Here is a 16,300-nt window from a genome sequence, read left to right as displayed (position 1 = left end):
GTTTGGTGTTCTTACACCTCAGCTGACTGATGAGCCTTGGTCCCAAATGCAAGCACGGGATAGTAAACTGTCATAGGAACCAAGTAAGACGCACTGCTTCTGGGTCACTGCTCTTGGTAGGGGTTGATCTGTGTAGTAAATAAAAGCCTACCACAGCTTTTAGTGGCTGAAATAACCCTGCAAACTCAGAGAGCAGAATCTCACTCTGGGACAGGGAAGTCTCTGGTACCCCTTGTTGCTCACAGGCCATGGTGAGATTCATTACAGAAGCACAAGAAGATTGAAGACTGGAACTGGTGCAATAGCCGGGACACCCTTCCCACTTTTTCTACTATATGACATGATCATACACAGTGAATGTATTATCTGCAACATATAATTTTTTTAAATATTCAGCCAATGATCAAATTTTCAAAATCTGAGTTTTCCTGAAAAGGACAGTGAGGAATGCCGTCCATCTCCATCCAGAAGGGGAACTATTTGTGAAGAAAATTAATGTCCATTGCATGTGAGAGCCTTTCCTATGGCTATACCATTTCTCTGCAGCAAGAAGTGGGCCCACCTGCATGTTCCCTTTGGACAGTCTACCGCAGTTGAAGGAAAGGTCACGGTTTGGTGGCCAAGCAGTGAACCAGAGCACTGAAGGTGCTCATGAATAAGGAGTGATAGCAGGAAGCAGAACTTCCCAGAGCTATTCCTTACACTGCCACAGGTTTTCTGTGTCATCCCCAACAAGCTGCCCCTCTTGGTGTCCCCTAGATGTAAAATGGACCTAGCGGTGGCCTGTCATCCACAGGTAGTGGGGAGGATTTGTTAGTCAATGTTTGTACTGCACAGGAGCCTTGCTGCTATCTGTCACACAGAGCCTGTAATACTACCTGAGAACAAATTATATTCGTGCATAATCAAAATCACATCCAGCTCAGCCCTGATTCGAGAATTCTTTTTGGCTGGTGATGATGTCCAGAGCAGAGAGAGCACAGCTTGATTTCCAGAGCCCAGGCTGAGCTGGCAGAGCTGGCAGGTAGAAATATCTTGTTTTGACTGGTAAACTGAGCAAATTTGACATGGAAGCCACTGAGGGAGAATAAATATGGAACAACAAGATGTAATTTTTACAGATCTCTTTTCCAACTATAACTGTACTCAGAGCCATCCCAGACTTGAAAATAAGAGGTCCTGAGGTCTCGGGAGCGAAATTCAAGCCATGGTAGGTTTGACTGAATCTCACCCCTGTCACAAGCACAGACATCTCTAAGTGCACAATTACTTAACAGCACTATTCCCGCAGGACTGCAAAGAGCAGGAGAAACAGGAAGGGGCCCCCTCTCCCCTTCAGAGAGATCAGAGAAGAAAAAGAGTTTTTAGCTCTGACACAGAACCAAGGATAAATGCCAAAACCAGAAGAATAGCCTATAGGAACTGCATGATCAGTGTTCCCCAAACCAGCCTGAAATTCACACCCTGCTCAAAGCAAACAGTGGCGCTTTTACAGCTTGGGAGGAAGGGCTGAGTGAGAAGAGCCCTGTGTCTTTCCATTTAATGGGAACAGGATCAATCACTGGATCTCCGGAATACCTGTTTATCTGACTGATATGTTCATGCTATAGGGCTCCACTGTCCAACATTTCTCTTTCTCACATATGTGATGTGAATTCTTTTAATGGTCTTTATACCATCATTAAGCACATCATTTGTCTTGTCCATGTTTCTTGTCATGTTTTAACAAGTGCATGATATTTCACATGAAATATCAAGATATAGACACTTAACAAACCCCACCAAGGGCTATCCACAAGAATGGATCTTACAGACTTCTGCACCAAATGCTGTCACTACTGTTGAAGAACCATTTCACATCAGTTCACCCTGACAATTTAGTAGCCTCCAACTTTTTTTCTTGGAGCCAGACATAGGTGAGAAAAGTGACATGCACAGACAGTCTGTCTTTCATGTAGCAGTAAAACTACAGCATATTCCTTGGCTTTTGTATTTTGTGCTATGTGAGTTTAAAATGTTTTTCTGCCTAACTGGGATATTTGGAGTCTTAGGAAATGAACAATGCAGAGATGCAAAGCTGCTCTGATGAACAGCTCTAAGGCTGTGGGAATATATTTTTAGTAATCAAAAGATCTTGTACTAATGGGTTTTACCCTCCTTTTACATTTTGCTTTCAGTGACAGTCCCTCGAAGGCGAGTTTACTGGCAGGAATAATCCCAGAAATGGTAAGTGTTATGTACATGTTAGTCAAATAGGAAGATGGGTCCAGGTGAGATGGCAAACATCCTCCAGACTGGCTATAAACAACAATCTGCTTTTAATCAGTTAATTAATTAGGAAGTATTGGAATTAGTCTACTAATCAATAACTTGAATGCATTGTATTTGGTCATAAAAAAATCAAACTAAAAAAAGAGGCAAAATTCATAAATGCTTTCTTAAAATGATGATTACATCTTTCTTTTTCACAGATGTCTCAGAGATGCTTGCTAGCCACAGTGCATGATCCCTCGCTAGCCATGGTGCACTACCGTGGACGAGCTCCAGCAGCACTGGAAAGCAGCTGTGTCCGGGGCTGAGCAGAGCTGCAGGGAAAGACTGCACCAACCAAGGGTGAAAAGGAAAGAGGAGGACAACTGGATCCAGTTATCCAACATGGACTTTGGCACAAATATAAGAATCAACATCTCCTCCAGTTCCTGTGAAAGTATACTGGCTTAATAGGTGACAGCAAGACTTCATGTCCTCCACCGTATACCGAATCCAGAAAACAATGCTTGGTACCCAATAACAGCTCTAGGGCAGGCACATAGATTGCTCAGAAACTCAAGTTTCTAGGCTGAGACACTGGGGAACCCATCTTCATTGCTGTCTTTGTCATACCACCCAAAACTCCCTCCACCACTACCTGTCAGAGCTTCCTGTCTCTGAAGGAGGATAATAAGGATCTTGTGAGGCCATAGATGAATGCACAAACATGTTCACATGCAGCAAGAAGTTCGCAAACTCTGTCACATGGGAGTAAGGGACTGGTCTAATATTCTAAAATATTATTGCACTCAAAAAAAAAATGCATGAGAAAACAAAATGGATGAAAGTTAGGTGGAAGGATGCCCACTGCTGAATAGATGTTACGAAGCCAGTTCTTAATTAAACAGTCCACAGGATCTTTTTCCTTGTTTGATAGAGGATGGATTTGCTATGATGATGATGCAGGATTATATACCAGAGGATAGTGCTGACAGTGGGATGCCTGCCTGATTTGCTGAAGAAGCTGATAGCCATGCAGTGAGTGAGGGCCTCCAGGAAAGGAAAGAAGATGTTTGTGTAGCTGAGTCCTGTTCTCCAGGACTGGATGTGTCACAGGGGTTCCTACATGCTCCTTCCTACACAAGTCACCTAAACCTCATGGGTTTTCATGAACTCTGCATGTCCCTCTCCTGGGGCACTGGGGCTGAGCACTCACAGCTGTGGCTGAAACCAATAGGAGCTCTGCTTTAAACATGCAGTTTGCTGACTACAATGCTGCTAAGTATTCTGGAAAATCAGGTGTTTTGGCTGGGCACCCCAAGGCAGGGGATACTTTTGACTCCTCAGAGGGGAGGTGTGAACATGTTCATGCTGTACTGGTGTGCTTGACAACAGTTATAAAAACAACTAATTCTGTATTGTGAGCAGGTATGAATACAGAGCAGTCAAGAAAGCATGAGTCCAAGATGGTCTTTGCCTTCTCAGTCCTGGGCTTTGCATCAGACGTGCATCTCAGTCTGGCTCAACCTGTCCTAATCACCCACCTTGACCACCTCAGCTAGTCCCCACTGTCATGCTCCCAGCCTGTGCCCATTTTGAATGAAGGGAACAAGAAAGATCAGCTCCAGGTGTAAATGCCATCTCTTGTGTGCTCTGTAGAGGTGTTCAGGAGGAAGCAACTGTTGGACCTTGCCTCCTGATGCACCTTCACAAGGGGACCAAATATAGATCCAGGGAGAAAGCCCAATTCTGGCTTTTCTGAAGTCCTGAGTGTCTGACTTTACAGCCCCAAAGTCCTTTTCACAGCATGTATTTCCTATAAAAAGAGCAAAGTGAAAAAAAATAGAAATTCCATCATGTGGCAATGTGTTAACATCCACATATGTCCCAAGAAGGACTGGATCCTTTCATTTCCTGCCACTTCAGTTAATGAAGTAAGACACAACAGCAGGAGGTTGTCATCTTCCTTCTGGATTAGCCCTAAAGAGGATGTGACCCATGGTCTGGAGCCAGAAGTCATGTAAATGGAGGAGAAAGTGAGGGCTGCACAGCTGCAGCCAGTTTTACTGACCAAGAACATCCTTTTCTTAAAACCCTTTTCTCAGGAAGGAAAGTAGGACTACTGGCAGCCCTGGTGGCATATCCACCTTTTCTTTGGCCCTGGGTGACACTGGGGTTTGCAAACTTCTCCAGACAGCTCCTACCTCTCCTTCCTCAACTTACTCCTTTCCCCAATCTCATCCATATTCACCCTTCTGCTCTCAAATCCAGAGCTGCACCTCTGCCCTGCTGGGGTATAGGGAAGGAAGGATGATATTTCCTGCTGCAGCAAGGCTCTGTGAAGTTCAGGTTAACCCTGTGTCCAGCTTTGGGCAATTTCTTCTGGAGATGACCCTGGTGGGAGAAGTGCTTTCCTGCTAAGTCTCAATGCCTGGCCCCAAAGCATGCAAAAGAGTTGGCTCAAGGTATCTCAGAACCATAGGGAAAATTAAATCTGGCTGCTTGGAGATTTAAACATTTTTGCCACAGAAGTGGAGGGGAAGAGAGCTGGAGAGCTGAGGACTAAGCCCTAGAAAGGCAGGTTTTTAGCTCCTGCTGTGCCCAGGACAAGCAGCCCAGGACCAGCGCCCAACCCCTGCCAGGCTGCGCCCTTCCCAGCCCCACACCCAGGCCCTCCTGCAGCAGCACCGCCAATCTGGGATGCTGCACCGGAGGTAGTGGGGCCATGCCACTTTTGCCAGCCAGGTAGCTGGCAGCCCAGGGCACACACCTGCTACACATGCACCTGAGCTAGCTCTGCTGGAGGTCCTGCCAGTTTCACCCCATAACACTTTAGGTGAGGAAAAAAACCCAGCACATACATGCCTCAGCTTGTTCTCAGAAACTTCTGAATCATTTTGCCTAAAATTTCTCCCCTCCCCTTCAAAAACTTAAAGCAAGCTAGCTGCATGGAAAAAAACACAACCACTGTGACTGAACCTTATATGCAGTGGAAAATGGACATTTTCAGGAAGCCTTAACAATGTGCAATACCACCAGCCTTGACTACATAAGAAACCAAATTCCCATTGCTTCCTGTGCAGGACCACTAAAACCAGCTGTTTCCCAGCCACACAGGACTGGTTGGCCGGGGCTCTGGCCCCCCTCTGCCTCCTGCCATATTTGTGACAGCCAATGCAGCCGCTCAGCCTGGCAGCCCCGCCAGTTTCGGAGCCCTGAACTACTGATGAAGCTTCACTGCAACACTTTATGCATCAGCAATCATTTATTTATACAATTCTGGGTTTCAAGTGATGCTGTTATGCAGGGAAGGTATGAGGATTTCATCCCCAGGTCCACTGAATTTGGAGTGGCCTTTGAAGAAGAAATGCTGGGGAACAAGCAAGACATGGGGGTAGGCTGGGTCCCCAAGAGGGTGCAAGTGTGATGAGCAGAGAGGGGCTGAGGACAGGAAGGGCAGGGGAAAGAAAGGAAGGAGGCCAAGATATTGCAGCTAAAGAGGGATTTGGGTGTCAAAGGTGAGGGGTGGGACTGGGCAAGGGTGACGAGAACTGGGAAGCCGGGTTCATGGCAGATGAGGAGCAGGACTCAGGCTCATTTCAATCCAGGGGAAAGCTGCTGGATCCACTTGCATGAAAACATAGGATTTACTGTGTAATTCTGAGGGCTTCCTGGTCATTCCTTTTTCACCAGGCATTTTCAGACACTGTGCACACCACTCAGGAGAAACTCTAGGAACCCTGCACTCTAGGTGGGCTGGGGGCAACGAGCAGAGAATGCCCTCACCTTCCTTTTGCCTAACAAGCTCTGTAAATGATGCTGGGTCCCCTTTTCATCCACTCCTGGGAAGCAGAGCCATCTGCTTGAAACTCTTGCAAAGTTTTGGGCTGGAAATGTTGCACCAACAGAGAGCAGCTGAGTCACTGAGCTCAAGTGGGATCCTCCTGCCATTCCTTCATTGCCTGCTCTACCCTGGAGCAATACAGTCTTCATTTGCTTTCTTTTTTTTTCCTCCTGTGGAACTAATGCTTCTGAAAGTGAGTGCTTAAGAGCACTTACAAGATCCAGGGTGCCGCTCTCAAAACTCCCTCTCTCCCCCACTCGTGGCCCTGCAATGCTTCCCAGACCTGATCTGCCACATCCCCGGCTCATCCAGTCCTAAATGGTGAGCATCCAGCTTGCCTTACTGTGGTGTAATTGTGCTTGCAATATACCCACCAAATATTGCCCCCCATACTGTTCATCCCCCAGGCCAGGGCCAACTGGGTGACACCCACCTGTGATTTGATCTCTCTGTGAGATACGCTGCCCTGCTCCCCCAGAGCCGAGCAGGCTCCCCAGCATACTCTGCCAAAAGACCTCGCTCTGTGTCATTGTTGATCTTGCAGTACCAGGACAGAGATCTCCCTCTTCAGCAGACAAAAAGCCCTGGCTGGATCTTCCCCCCTACCCTGTAAATCCTTCCTCCAAGGCTGTTCCAGATCCCTACCACAATCCTGGCCAAACCCCTCAGACCTGCTTTGCAATGACCCCCTGCCCTTTCAGTCCCAAGACATCTCCTTGCTCAGCCCATGAAAATTGGGCTTTGTGGTCCCTACATGTCCTACCCTGCACTGTCCCACATCTCTCCAACATGGTGTGCTACTCTAGGGCTTGGGGAACTGCGAGAAGTAAGAGGGGACTGTCCAGAGCTTCCCAGGCTGGAAGGGTTTATCACCTGTACCCCAAGGACTGATGAACCTGTTGGCCCTTCAATGTCAGCCCCTCCACCTCACCTGGTGCTTGACCCCCTTGGGCTGCCCCCACTGAGCCAGAATGGCTTGATCCCAGATTTTTCCACCACCTCCACATGGCTCTAACCTTCTCCCTTTCTCCTGTGTGTCCCCCCCATTCAGTCTGGCTCCCCAGATGAGCACGTCATACTCATTGCCACAGCATCACCCCTGAGAGCCGACCTGCTCATCAGCCTAATGGGTTTCCAAGGGGGTGGGGGAGAGGGGAGGAGAGCAAGTGGCTGACGTTTCTCAGCCACTCAGCTCGGCCCAGAGCTAACGAGGCATCTCAAAATTAAAAAGTGAACTGCAATCCCCAGCAGGCCTGTCCTCCTTTTGGCATTAGTCGGAGTTCTCTTTCTCTCAAAAAAAGAGGACTGGGCACCAGTAAGTTGCATTTGGAGCCATTGAAGCACCACATTCCAGGGATGGTAGGTGTGCTGGAATGAGGTTCAGCAGCCTAGGGCTGCTGTGTTGTGGAAGCACTGGCTCTGTTAGAAAGGTTGTGAGGTGCAAGATCTGCCTTGCCATGGCAAGGAGCATAAATGATACACAGGAACAGGCTCTTCCAGTGCCTCTACATCCAAAGCTTCCCAGCTCCCTCCTGATCTGCAGGCAGCAACCATAGGTGCATGGAGGAGACACCCCAGGATGTTGGAGGTGGCACCCTGCCTGCAGGGCTGAGCAGGTGGGGACAGTGCAGGGGTGATTGCCACCAGGCACTGAGGATAGAAGAAGGAAACAACACTCCTGAAAGAGGAAAATATGGGGAAAGCAAGCGGGGAAAGAGCAGAGAAGGGAGGAAGGGAAGGCAGCCTGGTTCACTGCTTTTGGGGGTTGTATTTCTCACATGGAAATCTGTCTGAGAAGGACCTTTCCCTGCCCACACCTCTGGGGTGCCCAGCACCAGCTACTCTCACCTTCCTGCCTCCAGTGCCCTTATCCTTGAGCTGCACAGGGCCAAGGGCTCTGGCTTGTAGAGGTGCTCTCTGGAGCAGTTCAGCCTCGCTCACAGGCAACTAAGTGGTAGCTGCTTTGCTCCAGTTCTCTCCACTCCTCCTGCAGGCAGCTGCCTGTCCAGCCAGACCCCTCGGTCACTTCTGGGCCAGCCCTGAGACAGCCCCATGCCATTCTGCCAGGGCACACAGCTTCAAGCAGGTCCTGTCACTCCTCTGAGATGCTGTCTTGGCCATTCACAGCTCACCCTGACTGGTCTTCCCAGGGCAAGAGAACAAGTGGGTGAAGAGTGATCGCCTCCCCTAGCAAAGATGGCTTACACCCAGCTGAAAGGCAGCCGAGGGGTGGCAGGATGGTCTAGGTGGAGCACAAGGAGGGCAGTGTCCTGCAGAACAGACCAGTCTTCAGGGTGCTGGGACTGGGGTTCAGTCCAGCCCCACGTGTCCCTGAGAGACAGCAGATCTGCATACACAGAGCTTCCAGGGCTTTGTCCAAAGTGTGCCTTTTCCAGCTGCATGCAATTTACTGGGGTAAACTTCACCCTCTCCACAGCAGGGCTGTGAATGAACTAGAAGCCACAAAGGGTTAAATACATCCTGGCATGATCCCACTGGATTTCTCCCAGCAATGGATTCGGCCCAAAATCTCAGAGAACTGGTGAGCTCTGGGGACAGCAGTGGAGCAAGGAATCTTCCACCCCTTTCCCCTGGGCTTGTAATGCTAATGATCTCCAGCTTTCAGACTCACGTCTCAGCCCACCCTTCCCTCAATTGTAAATGCTGCAGGGGCAATTTTGTCCAGACAAGCTTATCCTCAGGAGGAGGGGCCCAGACATGCTAAGAGTTCGGGCATCCCTGCACACCAAGCACTGAAGGTGCAGTCACTGGTGCTGCCAGCCAGGACTTTTCACTCACTAGCAAAGGAAAGGACAAGAAAGGGTGAAAGGCAATAGTAAGATGAGTGCAGGAAACAGGGTTATCCTTATCTCTCTATTTCTCTGCTTGAGTGAGGGAAAATGCAGTTTGTACTTTGGGAATTCAGAGTAAAAATAAATAAAATGCAACGGTTGCCCAAAACCATCCATTTTACAGTCAGGAAGGATGCAGTGCCTGCTGAGCCCAGCCCGTGCACCGCACAGACCTGGCAGGGTCAGCAGCACTGCCTTCACTGAGCCCTGTCCTGCCTTGCTCAGGCTGAAGGAAGGGGTGGTCCGTGTCCTGGGGGGTGCAGCTGGATGCCCTGGGGATCTGGCGTCAGAGGACACAGGTTGTGAAATGGACCTGAGCTGCTGGACCTCCACCCCCATGGCTCCCCATTGCACCCCTCTGCTCTGTGCCTCTGCGGAGCCAGATCACCTACTGTTTTAGTGTATCATAATCATCTCAATGGCTTACAAGATGGTTTTCTTGCAGTTTTTATGCCATCTCTGCAGTTCTCCCCCTCATAAAATGTGACTGCACCGATTCCTGTGATTGGGGCTGGTCAGCTAATAGGGACATTTAATGGTTCCCAGACAGAGCCTTTAAATCAGATCCAACCATATCCCATGTTCAAAGGACTGAAGGGAGAGGGGGAACCTGTTTCCTTGCAGATTGATGCAAGTCCCTCTGAAGTGCTTCCCCACTGCACTGAAGTGACCTCCCAGATGCCCCTGAGCACTATCTTCCCCACCCCACAGCTCTCCCTGAGGCCAGAGTCCAGCAGCACTTGGTGCTGCCACCTGAAAGCCCCAGCTCCACCCTGGGGTAGAGCATGGTTGCGAGGGCGGTGGGGACGGTGTGCGTGGGGAGGGAAGGCAGTCTCTGCTGAAGGGTAAGAGTGGATGGGGGCAGGTTTGGGTGAGGTGCAGGGAAAACAGAGGTTTCAGGGAGAGACAGGTTTGTTCATGGGGTCATGGGAAACTGGAATACACTGGGGTGACTTCAAAACCTGATTAAATGAATGGGGATATTCCTCCACCCCCAGCTTCAAGGAACTCTAGATCAGACCTTTTGGGAAAAAAACTCCTCCCTTGTATCACCATGGAATTGGCCCTAGCATCTCTCCCCCTCGAGAGCACAAGTATAAATCTGCTTCCCAGCAGTCATCTGGAGAAGGACATCATGTTGTGGTTCCTGTCTTCCTGCAGGCTGAAGATCCCCCAATCCCACACATCTCCTCTTGAGGAGGAAATAACATTGCCCAGAAAAGACTGAAAACAGCCAAGTTCAGCAGGCTGAGGGCAGAAGGCCGCCAAATCCCTCTCCCTGTATAGTCAGCTGTGGTTCTCCACCGCCTGCTCCTCTCCAACAAATGGACTTCAACTATACCCTGGAGTATGACAGTACCCAAGGATTATTTGATATTTCATCTCCACCAGGACAACAAAGAGAAGGCCCTTCCCATTCTCCTTTTTACTCACAGGACACAAGAGAAGAATTGCAGATCCTTGCAGCTCCTACTGAACAGCAGCCAGGCCATCACCTTCCCAGGGAATATTTGATCCCATATTGTTTCTGAAGGGGCAGCCTGGCAGACCAAACAACAGCCCTGCCAATGATCACCCCAACCCTCTGCAGGGAAAAGAGCTAAAATATCTGGCATTGGAAACAGAAGTGGAGGAGAGATGACCTGTTGTCTGTGATGGAGGAAAATTTGGAGTAGAGGCAAAGCAGAGTGTCTCTGTCCCAGCAAAACATCCCCAGAAACATCACACCACGGACAACCCAACTGTCTGCAGAAATAGGTGACAGCAGAAGGAGAGGATCCAGTGAGAGGAGGATGGAAACCAGGAGGCAAGAAAGAAACGTGAGGGAGAAGGCAAGGAGAAGAGGGCTAGCAAACAGCCAAGGATAGGAGACGTCAGATGGGAGTGTTTCACGAGGCCAGTGCATGCTGCAAGCAGCCAGGCTGGCAGCACAGACACACAACAGCCCCCGTGCTCTGCTCCCCGTGACCAGCCATCACCATACCTCCAAAGTCAGGCCTGAGGCGGACGTCATAGCCCTTCAGCAGTTTGTCCACAATCTCTTTCACCACAGAAATATTCCCAGTGGATGGGCTGAAAGACAAAAGAAGACAGTTCTCATCATCCCATGTGCTACTGGCTGTGCCGGGAGGGGTCCTGGCCAGGCAGCACTGCCGCAGCGTCCCTCGTGCCCCGTGGCACCTGTGTGTGCTACAGACACCCTGTCCACAGGCACAGCCTCCCTGTTTCCTTTATCACTCATATTTGCTGCCCCTGTTACAGGTCTTGGCCCCCGACCTGCACACAAGTGCCACAGGGCTGCCAGGGCTCCTAAGCCATGCTGGGGGTGGGACAGGAGTCTCAGCAGGTATTTTGGCTCCTTTTCTGCAGTTCACCCTGACTCCTGGGTACCCCAACCTCCATCCCCCCACACTCCCACCTGGTGTGTGCCTGCATCCCAGCAGTCCCGCCAGGCTGGTGCACCCTTCAACGTGCGCACCGCTCACTACATACACTCTCCACTCTCTCCTTGGCCACCAACCCGCACACTTGGGGTGCCTCACTGTGCCCTGCCCATAGATGGGTGCACACACACACACAGAGGCAGAAATTGTCCTTTCTGTTCCACCAAGTCTTGCATGGGGTGGCTGCAGCCTCTCTCTTGCGTGGGTCACTCCCTTTCTCTTGCCACACTGGGCACTTGCTTCTGGTCTCACACCGCACAGCACGGACTTATTGTGCCCTGAGGTCCCCACTACACAGGTTCCCCCCCCAGCAGGCACCCTGCACTGTCACACACCCCAGTGCAACCTCTGCTTCTCAGTGCACCCAGGTATTTCTTCATACTATTGAAGTAAAGGAGAAAACAATGGTCCTTTTGTCCTATGGCCCCAGCATATGGCTGATCTTTGGCATGTAAAAATTCATTTTCTGTCACTCAGCATCACCATGACTTCTTAGCAATGCAAATCAAGAGACAGAGACAGGGAAGGAGAGTCCATCTTTCCCTGTGTGTCAGAGCAGTGATCCTTTCCCTCCCGACCCTCTGACTTGCACACAGCAGGGGCAGCTGTCCTCCCTAACACTGATCCAGCTCCTCCAGCCATTTCAGCAAGAAGGGAGCTCCCTCTAAAAACAGACCAAAAGCCAAAGAAAAACTGAAGGTGGGAAACCAGAAAGCAGAGGATGCTAAAAATATTGAACCTATTCAGTGCTTTGGGGTATATAGGTTTTCTGCCTGAACACCCAGCCTCTGTGCCACCCTCATCCCTTGCTTTGCATGAGAATAGAGACCTTGTCAGTGACAACTGCTGCTCTTTGCAGTCACCCACCACAACAGCATGTCTTCCTGTCAACACCACCTCCCACATCCATTCAAGTCAAGCTGGAAAGCTGCACCATAGCACTACCTCTGCCAGCCTGCCCTGTGCCTCACTAGGCACCTGGGTTTGCGCTGAAATGTCCATGTGTCTACACACACACACACGCATGCACGCAAACTCCCTCCTGACTGTATGGAGTATGTACGGACTCCATGACTGTGCACACAGACACACAGATACATGAAAGCGCTGGAGCTCAAGGGTACAGCTGTGAAAAGTGCACAAACGTGTGCATGTGTATGACCACATCCAAGTCTGTGTGGAGGTGACTGTGGGTACAGATCTTACTCCATCAGGTAATGACAAAACACTGGACTGTTGACACAATTTGTGCAGGAGCACAGAAACAGGTATTTGTGGGTGCCTAAGACTGGGTTCCCAGATGCCCAGCCTCTCCATACAGGTGTGGGTGGAAGCATGTGGGACCACTGGGGAGTCTGGGCATGTGTTAAGGCTCTGGATACACAGGCTGTGTGTATGCAGGGATTTCTTAACTGAATAGGGATGTGCAAATGTGGGACAGCACACTTCTCAGGCCCAGCTTTGGTACATGGACAAACCGTTCAGCACTTGTGCTGGGGGCAGGGGGTGAAGTGTCTGAGCTGCATGCCTGAGCATGCACCTTAGAGGGGTACAGCTCTCCATTGCATTGCTTTAATCACTGGAAAAAGGTCAGAGAGGTGCATATAGGTGGACATTTTCACAACACTGTGTCTAGGTGACGTGGTTTAGGCTTGCAAGGTCCACTTACACCTGTGGATTTCTATGCAAGTATGTGACATTTTGCAACATGTTTATGTGTATATGCTCACTGGGGATTGATAGTGTGCACCAGCGTTTGTTCATCTCTAGACAGTCATTCCTAGGTACATAGATTTCCATATTTGTAATAGAGACACCATGTATTTTTCAAGGGATTTAAACACTTCTGTTTAGCTTCACGCAGGACATCATAAACTCAGGAAGCAGTGTTACGTCCATAATACAGCCAAGGAAATTGAGGCAGAGACAGTAACCAATGTGTCAGGAGACCTGCAGAAAGAGGCAGAGTGGGAAGAGGGATACAAGGGTTTTTTCCTCCTCATCAGCTACAAGTTGGCCCAGTGAGGGCATAAACTGGCATCATGATTAAGGACAAGGTCTTTTGCGTCTCAGTGCTCCTTTTGATCCAAAAAGCCACGTCCCTCCTGCTGAACAGGCAAGTTGTGCATTTGCCCAGCTGTGGGCGAGCATCTGCATTTAAGTGCTATTCTAGGCAAATGTGGGTCTCCATCCATTTAGGGAGCACATACATCTAGCCTGTGAACTGAATTTTTGAATACTGTGTCCCTGCCTCTGTGTGGGCGTGCATGTGTTTTCCACATACGCGTACACTTGCAACCAAACAGCTACATATATGCGCACTGTGCTGCTGGCTGGTATGTGTGGGAGTAGCTGAAGGCATGTGCACATGGGAGAGTGTTTTGTCTCCAAGGTGTGCACAGATACACACGCAGACTATAGGTGAATACCAGTCCTGGACATAAGCAGATATAAACACACACGCAAGGACACATCGGAGCAAAGGCTTTTGATACGGGCATTTATCTTTACACGTGTGCTTGGACATTGCCTCTAAGCAAGCCTGTGTATGTGTCCATACACGGTGGAACCATGCATGAATGGTGTGGGTAAGGTGGGCATGAATCTGCGCATGTGCATGTTTATAACTATGGGAACATAAATCTTTGTATATACTGACCTGCAAGCCTGTGCGGGGACCTGAATGTGTGCGTTGGAAATGCACTGCTCAGTGTGCATGGCTGAGCAAGAAAATGCCACAGCTCCTTCCCCAGCAGACTTCATGGACACCGTCAGCACAGAGGTACAAACCCACCTGCCCACATATGTGAGAAGGGAGGATGAGGAGAAGTAGGCAGCACTACTCCTGTGTGTGAAGGCAGTGGATAAACACCTGTGTCGGAGCAAACAGGTGTGCTCTGTACACCTTGTCCAGGCTGGATGGGTGCCTGCATTTCTGGTTGCTTAAACCACTCAGAGTGCTCAACGCATATTACCAGGAGTAGCTGCAGCTTGAGTATGCAGGGTATTCGTGCAAACATTTACATGGCTCCATGCAGAGCAGGTAAAGCGTGCTGTGCTCTGTAGGTGTGTTGTGATACACACGTATGTGCACCCAAACGGGCATGGATGAATGCGCACATGCAGGGACATATCTGAACAGATTGCACCCACAGATGATTATGTTGCATGCCATAAATCTGCATGGAGGCACAGACAGAGGCATTGCCTCCTGTACACCGCAGAGCCAGGGCTTTGGTACAGCACACTTGGATGTGAGTGTGGCTGCATGTGTACTGTGTGTGTGCAGACACAGGCATGGCGAAGGCAGCCCTGTGCCAGGGTGCATGTGCACACAGCTCGGTGCCATGCACTCCATCGGCTCCTACAGACACCATGTTTCCCAGAAAAACGCTTCATTTTGCCATTTTCCCCCAGGTCGTGTACGGGGGGGGGAGAAGGGGGGGAGGGACACACGACACGAACGACTCGCTGCAAGTGGGCTGCGAGGTGGGCTCCATCTGCAGAGCCTGCTCCACATCTCATGTATGAGCATCCCTCCTCCCCCTAAAATGACACTGACTGGGAAATAACAGCAGGCAGCAGGGGAAGCAATTTGGGGAAAGAACCCCCTCCCCTTTCCCACATACAGATCAATGGAGAAAACCCCAACAAAACAAACAAATCCTGTATCAGCCCCCCTTGTCCCTGCAGCCTGGGATGGCAATTCTTACCTTTGCGCACAGCAGGCGAGACAAAGAGCTGCTAAAGCAGAGACAATTCCACTCAATCTGTCTGCCTGAAATGTCCACATTTCCACAAAGACGAAGGATGAAAAAAAATCTTTGGAGGGGAGGGGAAAGAAGGATGGATCTTCTGAAATCCCTCTCCAAAAAAAGGGGGGGAGGGAAAAAGAAACCAACCCCCCCAGTTAATGATTTTCTAGAGAAAAAGAATAACAAAAAACCCTAAAAAATGTGGGGGAAAAATATTCCCCCCCCCTTCAGTGCCAGTCAAAGAATTCGTTTCTTCTTCCTTTCAGCATCCTCTCAACAAGAGACATCCTCTGGCAATGGAGAAAATCCCAAGAGAAAGAAAAATAAAATGCCCCAAAATGGGCTCAGCAAAATGTGAGATTGAATCTCACAGGTATGCAGAAGATGGAGAAGAAGAAAAAGAAAAAAAAAAAAAAAGAAGAAAAAAAGAACTCAGTGTCCCCTGAGCACTCCACTTGGATTATTTTTCCTCCTGCTCTTCTGCCATCCGATTCTGCAGATGTTGCATGGCTCCTGCTACCCACCTTCAGAGAAGAGGAGGAGGAGAAAGAGTGTGTGCACGCGTGTGTGTGTGTGAGGGGGGAGGTGTGAGTTATCTAGCAATATGATTTTATTCTGGATTTTACCTACTTGCTCCCTCTTCCCTCTTTATTTTCCAAGGGGGAAGAGGAAGCAATCCAACTCCACTGTGCAGTTATTTTATTTTAGGAAAATCTCAGGCTCATCACTTAAAAGGTTTGGGGCTTTTCTAAAAGGGTTAAAAAAAGGAAAAACAAACGCAACCCAGTAAATAAATAAATACATATATGCATGTGTAGAGATAAATAAATCCCTGTCTGTGGAAAGAGCTGCTCTCTGAGGGAGGACTGGATGTCTCCCTAGTGCTGTTGCCGCAGCTCCTGTGGAGTTTTGCTGCTCATTGCAAAGTCACAAGAGGAGGGGAGGAGAGAGGGAGTTTGTGGATGGGGAGGGGGACTCTCCAGATGAATTGGGATCCTGACGTCATGGCTGACAACATTAACCCCTGCTGGCTTGCAGAGGGGATTTTTTTCCCTTTTTTTTCCCAGTGAGATGGGCGCAGGGGAGAGGATGGGAAAGGTGATGGCATTTTGGCAAGTGGGGGGATGCGCCTAGACAAGAGTGGCTCACCTGCAA

General features: G+C 49.5%; 1 protein-coding gene across 2 annotated transcripts in view; it reads right to left on the bottom strand.

Moving 5' to 3' along the window:
• The window catches only part of LOC104642399 (gamma-aminobutyric acid receptor subunit beta-4), a 77,373-nt gene extending 61,305 nt beyond the window's left edge, over window positions 1-16,068 (bottom strand). The window contains exons 1-2 of one of the 2 annotated variants that reach the window (XM_075763420.1): window positions 15,104-16,068; window positions 10,931-11,019 (exon numbers count right to left, since the gene is read on the bottom strand). In XM_075763420.1, coding sequence (XP_075619535.1) covers window positions 10,931-11,019; window positions 15,104-15,183 — 169 coding nt within the window. In that variant the 5' untranslated portion in view covers window positions 15,184-16,068. The remainder of the gene's footprint in view (window positions 1-10,930; window positions 11,020-15,103) is intronic. The other variant, XM_075763419.1, reaches the window with a different exon arrangement.
• Window positions 16,069-16,300: the final 232 nt, after the last annotated feature.

This window comes from Balearica regulorum, chromosome 11, assembly GCF_011004875.1.
Source record: "Balearica regulorum gibbericeps isolate bBalReg1 chromosome 11, bBalReg1.pri, whole genome shotgun sequence".
Lineage (NCBI taxonomy): Eukaryota > Metazoa > Chordata > Aves > Gruiformes > Gruidae > Balearica > Balearica regulorum.
The sequence above is the reverse complement of the archived record's forward strand: the minus strand, read 5'-3'. Positions and strand labels throughout refer to the sequence as shown.